We start from the raw sequence: 8170 nt of genomic DNA on the forward strand, positions 1-8170 counted from the left end.
ACTATGTATCAAAGCATGATTTTTCTTATGAGGTGGAACTGAGGCTAGATGGGATACAGCTACGGCCACTGGGAATGCGTTTTGTCTCGCTGAACAACAATTGTAACTGGGCTTCACAGTTTAAACAGTTTTTGTCTACTGCTCTGTACTACTTCCTCTATATCAGAGGAACTACATATCCCATGCTGCACTTGGCCATCTGTCACGTGAGTCCAACAGTGAAACATGGCACCTGTCTAGCACTGCAAGGATTGAATCGCGTTTGACAGAAAAAGAGCAGAGGATACATCACGTTTACTGCTTAGTGTTTTCAACTATACAATGCAGAAAATCAAGTCTTTGATGGCCCGTCAGGTGGGTTATTTCTCATTTTACATCAGTGTGCTTCTTGATTTCATTGACGAATCCGGAAGCATTTTATTAAGCTAGCCCGCTTGCTAAAATACAAACAAACAGAAAAAACAGCTGATATTTTCTCAGATATGCACATTTACTCATTGTATCATAACGCATTCAATCAGTGCATGTGGAATAATTCAAGGAAATATCTGAATGATAAATAAAAAGATAATGGTGAGCTCTTGGACAGTAACATTAGCTTAAGATGTTTAGAGTTAATAAAGCGTACATGTAACTTATTGAGTTTATTATTATTTTAAAGAAACTCCCTTTTAAACCTGTTATAAATAGATGTTAAATCTAAACGGCTGTACGTTGTTAACCATTATTTTGTCGTTGAGCTATATGGTCCCTGCATTGTCAGGTGGATTATTGCTCGTATTTATTATTTCTCAAAAGACGAGTTATACAATATTTTTTGTGGGTTGACGTTTTGATACATTTTAAGTGTTCAGGGTGTGATCTTTTGAAGCTCATCTCGCACAACGTAAATAGGCAGCTCAGCCGAATTTGTTAGCTTTATGTAAATCTATTGTAAAGTGTCGAATAATCGCTATATTTATGTTTTTGGTAGTTATTAAAAAAGATCCTAAAAAATGTGCTCGAGCTGTTGCTATGGTTCAACAAATGGTTGGAAACATTTGAACCTCAAATTGAAAAAAGAATATATGCTTTATGGTAGTGTGGGATAAAAACAGGGGTCTGGGGACCCCCGGGGGCCACAAGGTTAGCAGGTCTGTGTAAAAGTTTACTGTAAAACTGTATAAATAAATAATACAAACAATATTAAACTGAGTTAATACAATTGTAATTAATATAAAAATGTTACTTTTAATAAATAAATTAAATAAAAAAATAATGTCATTTAATATACACTACATATTTTCCAAATAATATTTTACACATATTTATAACAGTATAAATGGGGTCTTTTATATATTGGGTCTCTTGCATTAGGAATGTCATATTTGAAGGTCTGATGCATCTGAAAGATTGAAACCCCCTGGTTTAAGAATCCCAACACCCCCATCCCCATATATCGCTGCCTAATATTTATAGTTTAATGTTTATTTTCTCTGCCAGGGTCTGAAGAGTCCCCAGGAGAGTGTGGTTGACATGAGCCCTGTGGAGAGCTTCAGGACCCCCAGCAAGGTGACTAATGCATCAGTTTATGTTCTCAAACCTAACCTGTACTCTTTCAGCATTAAGCTGTCACGTTTGTGAATGGATTTTGTTAGGCTGCTATGTAGATTTTTTGATGCATCTTGGCACTCACTTATGAAGGTTGACAAATGCCTGTTGAAAAATGTCTTTATTGACTGGATGAATCAATCTTCCTTGAATATTGCGGTCTAGGTCTGGATTACATGATAACTACAGTAAATGTTTTTTGTTTTTCTTTTTTTCTGTGAAATGTCATGATGTGTCTGAGTAGAAAATATGCAGAATATAACCTCAGTCTTATTCTCCTGGGTATTAATCATAGTGTGAAAGAGGTAAAAATGTAACTATTTGAATAAATTAAGGATGCTCATTTCAGTTAATTTTCCTGACCGACAACTGCTACATTAACCGTCAACTGATAAAATTAGAATAATAATAATATATATAAACACCAGTGCTCTGATCACTGCTGCTGAGTTCTGCACGTTCGCGAATTCTCTCATTACATCAAAGAAAGTGTCGACATGATGTAAATAAGAAATGTATTGTGTAGTGTAAAGCTTAACTTTGTGGGACTGCAATGAACTACAGTAAGATGAGTGACAGCTTTCCAGTGATTATAAGGGGAGTGCTCTTTGCGCACTTTCTAGGCTATAATCCATTCAGAATTTGAATACATTCACTCACGGATTCACTCTCTGATAACCATATATCCAATATTGCCACTTGCCATTGTCTTGCATATATTACATAATTTAATAAAATGAAGGTGAAGCAAGTTCTTGCTCAGTGAAATATGCCTGTAGGCACGTTGCATGTGTCGACACGCACCCATGAGTTAACAAATATGTGTAGCATTTTTTTTTTCATTCACCATGCAGCAACTTAAAAAAAAAAAAAAAATTGACCGTTTAACTGATTCTTACTTTCAGTTAATGGTTAAACTGGCAATATGAGCATCCCTAGAATAAATACATCTTATGTTGAGCTTTGTGAAATGACATTTCATATATTAAAGAGCCAATCGGACATGCCTTTATATTCACATGTAACATGTTTCAGAAATATTTAGAAATAAAGGAGAGAGTATAAAAAAAGTGAATCAGACTTTGGCTGAGCCTTAGTGCAGCAGTGCCACTGAGTTGTATTCTGACCTTCGTTGAGTGAGATAGATGTAAGTTGGTCATGGTCCAGTGCATTGGTTCTAGCGCTACCTCACAGGTCCATTAAATCAGCAGGTCCGTTCTGTGATTAGGCCCCTTTCAGATGTTCTGGCTGTAGGTTTCTAAGGTAATTTTAGTGCTCGATGTACACTCTCAACCGCAGCTCTGATATTTCCTGCTGATGCTTTTTACTTTTAATCCCTGGTTATTGCAGACATAACCCAAATCAAGGAGACTCATTCCCACCGGTGGAGAGTGTGTTTGTTGTTATTCTGTATGTAACACGTACTTCAGAAAATGATTTCCAGAAGCATCCGGCTTAGATCCCTGGTGGGATTTGTTTCAACACTTTTGAAATTTTCCTGAAACGACTGAGGCACTGAGAAAGTGTTTGATCATTGAAATGAGCGGTCTGTCCATAGCGTGTAGTGTACAGGAAAAGGATGGATTAGTCCTCAAAATAGCTTCCAAGCTCTTCTGTGTCATTAATGAGGATTGTGTGCAGGAAAAATAGACTTAATTTTGAAGTCCTTGTCTGCAGGTTATCATTTTCTTGAAAGTTAAAGTTCTAGGGGAGCATCCTGGTTTTTAACAGTTTCTTTTAACAAGTAAACAAGATAATTCCATCTTATTGTTCAGTTCAGGGCATCACAAGAAGGTTTTTTTTTCTCTTTCAGTATTTAAGATTTTTGTTTCCCAACATTTTTACTTTTTGTTTTTAACAAATGTGATTATATTTTATATATATCAGAGAAAAGGTTTCTTAAAGGATCTTGGAGACGTTACCACAGTTCTTCTGGATTTAGTCTGTCTCAGTTTTGTTCTGGTTCTTCATGTCATTCCAGACAGTCTGGATGATGGTGAGATCAGATCTCTGTGTGGAGCACTGGCTGTTGTCAGACTCCTTGTGCATACAAAAATCTCACTGGATTATTACAATTAATGGCAAAAGGAAAGTTTGGAAATGTAAACTGATATTTCTTACTGACACTACAGCAAAAGATAGAAAGAACTGACTTGAAACCATTTTTGTTGGTGAAAATACTTTTGCACTGTAGTGTATATACAGGAATCAACACATTTTAAAACATGAGAGGAGATGAACAATATTGAAGATGTGTAACAGAGTTTATTTAGTTTATCATATATCTGTTTGATTTGTTCTTGTTGTTTATGTCTGGTAAAACACACGAGGTTTAGATATCACGATATAAACCATGTGTTTTTTGTTGTTGTTTTTTTTACAATGTCACAAGCCAATTAGCCAGTGAATATTTTATTTTTTAAGGCCAGCTTTTACTCTGATTTAGCTCTTGGCTAGTGTTCATTTTGGGACTTGTGTGCTCGACAAATGTCCTGTCATTTCCGCTGTATGGCTTTGTGTTTTGCACTGAAGAGGTTTTATAATTTGAACTTGTCAAATAACGGGATATGGAAAAATGTTCTTTTGGGATGTTTTGAATCCCATTTTTTCCTGCACAGTCTCTCTGGTGTCCTCTAGATGGCACTACAATCACAGAATTAAGGCATTATCAAGCAGTCTTGAATGCCTCTTGAAGAATTGCTGTGAAAATTAATGAACATTTATACCGTTTATTTACGTCATTAGACTTATGTCGTCATTACCCTCATCATATTATGCATAACATTGTAATATGTAGAAAATTATTCATAAGATGACTCATTCTTATGTACATCCAAGCGTGGGTGTACTTTTGGAGGTTACAGCCGCATATACATTCATAATCAGCAACTTTTCTCTCCCTCCCATTTCATGCATATTGCAGCCTGGAAGAATTAAATTATTTTTAATGGAGTCCATTATTTGTAAAGATCTCACAAATAAAAGCTGGAGCAGGTACAGAGTATTGTTACAAAGTAGTGTGAGTCGGGTTCACTCACGTCTTGTAGCAGATGTAACATCAGCAGCAGCTGTCTGTCTCTTCTCTCTCATCTCAGCCCATGTGAACAAATGCTCATTGCTATTTTTAATATGATTGAAAATCACACTCTCTCCTGCGTTTGATCAACATCATTCAGTAACCCTTCAGTTCACTCCTCCCAAGCTTTGATTGATGTATAGCACGTCAAGTCACACTTTTATGTGCAAATAGACTCATGGTTGTCTCCGTTTGGGCACGGGGAATAAAAGGATGAGAGGTGTTAATTTTGGTAAACATTGGCTGTCTCCATGGGATGGAAAGATAATTGAACAAAGGCTTGGTGATCATTTTAATTAGAGTGGCTGAGTTTGTTTTATTTTCCAAGTGACCGTTTGGGTGGGAAATGATTGATGTTTTCAATCTCATCCGATCGAATCGTGGACTTCATTCACACCTAATTTGTTGCAATACTTTTCATTTTCTCACCTAATTTGCTGCTATTTTAAGAAAGCTGGTTAAAGGGGCTGTCACGCATAGTTTTTGTTCCATCGACTTCTATTCATGCGAATGCTGGAGACCGTGCAAAGAAGTGTCGCATTTTGTTGCATTCCAGAATTCATATCATAAATTAAAATTACATGAAGACGTGTTAAAGGAACACAAACTTTAAAGCTCCTGGATTGCCGGACTGCAGGAAAGTGGAGTAAATTAAAAGTGATGTGACGTATGTACATGATATGTAAGTTTTTTTTTCCACAAATGTTACATCAATAATAATGTTTTTAAAGCTAAAGCTAACTCCAAACCTTTGCAACATATGCTAAAGAGCTTATCCTCATCCTGTGGGATGCATGACTTTATCCACAGCGCCACCTTAAGCATTCCGTTTTAATGGTAAGAAGTGAGGGATTCAGTAGGAAAGTAGGCCTTTTTTATTGTGTCTGAGGTAGAAACTTGCAAAAATCGATCAATCCGAGAAGTCGTTTTTGATTATTTTTTACTAGTACCCGACAGACAGCTGCTCATGCACTTACCTAGATTTCAGTAAAGAAAATGTTATAAAGACAACATAGTTTACTGCTTTTTGCATAAACAAAAAAAAGAAAAAGAAATACCCATTTAAAAAAAGTGAAACCTACATCTGTAAAACAGTATTTTTTAGACTTTCATCTTTGGCCTTTCAGGATGTTATGCAGCTTTTAGTAAATCAATAAATCAAATTTGACCCAGAAATATGTGACATTTTCTAAGATTTAGCCCCTCACACTTACTGTTCTGCAACCCCCTGGGAACTATCTCTCCCACAGAGTGGATATTTTCCTGTCAAGCAGGGTGTGCACACACACACTAAGAGTATATAAATATATATGTAATTCCCCAAGGGGGAAAAAAAGCTGTTATTTTTCTACTAAAACTCTTCAAGGCACCAAAACCACTGCAGCACTTTCTTAAACTCCTGTAGTACTGAAACAAATTGTTTGCTATAATGAGGGTGGAATAGCTAGATTTTCTGTGATAGAAGTGAAAATGATTGGTTCTTCATCTCCTTTTACTCATTGTTTTACTCCCAGAAGTATTGTAATAATAATTATTTTAATTAATTGTAATTTTTAAAATTTATGTAGTAACAATTTGAATTTCATCTCAACTTTGAATATTTTTAGAGTACTAATGCAATTAATACATTTTAATGGTAGGATAAAATTGGACCTATAAGGAGGGTGGGAGGTTGTGTTAAAATGTACTTTTGAAGGCGTATTACTATTTACTATTTACTATTGAAGAAACCATCTGTTTGGGGGAAAGGTCCAAAAAATTTGAAATTATAACCCAGTTAACATTTCAACATTTCTTAAAATATTAAGAAAAAATGGTTAAGGAGATACAATGCAGATGTTTAAAGCTATTATAATATATTATTTTAAATTTGAATGATAGTTCTAAAAAAAAAAAAAAAAAAAAAAAAAAAAAATTGGTTTTTAAAAATTACTTTAAGGGACAGAAAAGTTTACATAATTAAAGAATTATGTTCATTTTGTCACCGTTTATGAGCACACTTGAAAATATATTGATGACCTCAAAGCTATTAGACTTTGACTAATAGCCTTAAATGTCCAGATTTGATTTCAAGGTGTCTTTGAGGCCTAATGATAACAAGTGAGCCCAAGGATTTTGTCTTTTGTTCTTGCTGTGCGTGCACCAGTGGAGAATGACTCATACCACCCCACCCCCTGCGGATGCTGATGCTGGTGCCGTCCCTCAGTGAGTTCACCCACGCTCCCTCACAGTGCTGCCTACATCAGACTGCACTGCATACACACCGCATCATGTGTCTTTGAGGTGATTAAAGGCTTTCAGGCCAAATCATTCCTTAGATTCTATCTCAATGAGTGACATCACATTGCAGCCTTTATAGGAAGATCCTTCATATATTACCAAGTGTCCAATTTTGAGTTCTTTCAGTAGTGTCAAACATGAATAAGTGGTTTATTGATTTGGAACGTTTTCTGTGAATTTGGCTGATGGCTGTAATTAAAGGGATTTTAAACATTACCTCCACATCTGCTCTTGTAATTCAGTATGGCTTAGTAAGTTTATCTCAGTCTTCGTCATGAAGCTGTTTTAACCACATTGCATCACATCATGTGAATCATGCGTAATGATCCTCTCAGCACCCCTCTTCAAAGAAAAGAGGACGACTTTGTTTCTTCAAGCTGTTTTGAGTGAAATTGATGCTCCTGTGGTGATCCTCATTAAGGTTCATGAAGGGTGTTCCTCAGGGATGGGTGCTAAGACCACTTAATCTTTGCACTCGGCTTGGCTATAAGCCAGATTCAAACCCTGTTTTTAGGTGCGCGGTAAGCTTCCCCACAATGGTGTCCTAGAAGTAGTGAGATTTCCCTGCCAATAATCATTCTCGTTTCTCTTTTTCTCCCCACAGGAGGAACTGAGGGAACTGAGAGAACAACCCACGGATCCACAGGTGGAACAGGAAATCATTGATAGCATAGAGGAAGTGTACTTCTCCAGTGACTCCTTTGACACGGTGCAATACGAGCTTGAGGTGTGTGTTTGAGAAAGGCATAATGTGTTCTGTTCTTATTATCTTACCATTTGCAGAATCTGTAAGATGTTTAGCATTTTTAAATCACTTTTTACTTTGGGGACAAACTCTCAGAATGAACTAATTATTAACTGCAACTTTTGCCTTAAACTAGTAAGGTAGTTGTGAAGTATATGTGTGGGGTAAGATTAAGGGATCTAAAATATGCAGGGATCATGCAGAATAAGGCATTAATATGTGCTTTTAAAGTACTAATAAACAGACAATATTATAGTAATGCTAATAAGCAACTAGTTAATAGTGAGAGTTGGTCCCTAAACTAAAGTGTTACCATTTTTTCTTTTTTGAGTGTAAGGATTTCTTTCAGAAACATAAAAAAAGGGAAATCTTTTGTGTGTGTGTGTGTATTTATATATATATATATATATATATATATATATATATATATATATATATATATATATACATACACACACACATACATATACACATATACA

At 35.7% G+C, this 8170-nt stretch overlaps 1 protein-coding gene across 1 annotated transcript in view; it reads left to right on the forward strand.

The window, feature by feature from the left end:
• The first annotated feature begins 211 nt into the window (after positions 1-211).
• LOC107558572 (syndetin-like) overlaps positions 212-8170 on the forward strand; it is a 13147-nt gene continuing 5188 nt past the window's right edge. Inside the window, exons 1-3 of the mRNA XM_016242234.1 lie at positions 212-354; positions 1483-1551; positions 7551-7673. Coding sequence (XP_016097720.1) covers positions 322-354; positions 1483-1551; positions 7551-7673 — 225 coding nt within the window. The 5' untranslated portion in view covers positions 212-321. The remainder of the gene's footprint in view (positions 355-1482; positions 1552-7550; positions 7674-8170) is intronic.

This window comes from Sinocyclocheilus grahami, unplaced genomic scaffold (genome assembly GCF_001515645.1).
Source record: "Sinocyclocheilus grahami isolate Dianchi unplaced genomic scaffold, SAMN03320097.WGS_v1.1 scaffold650.1, whole genome shotgun sequence".
NCBI lineage: Eukaryota > Metazoa > Chordata > Actinopteri > Cypriniformes > Cyprinidae > Sinocyclocheilus > Sinocyclocheilus grahami.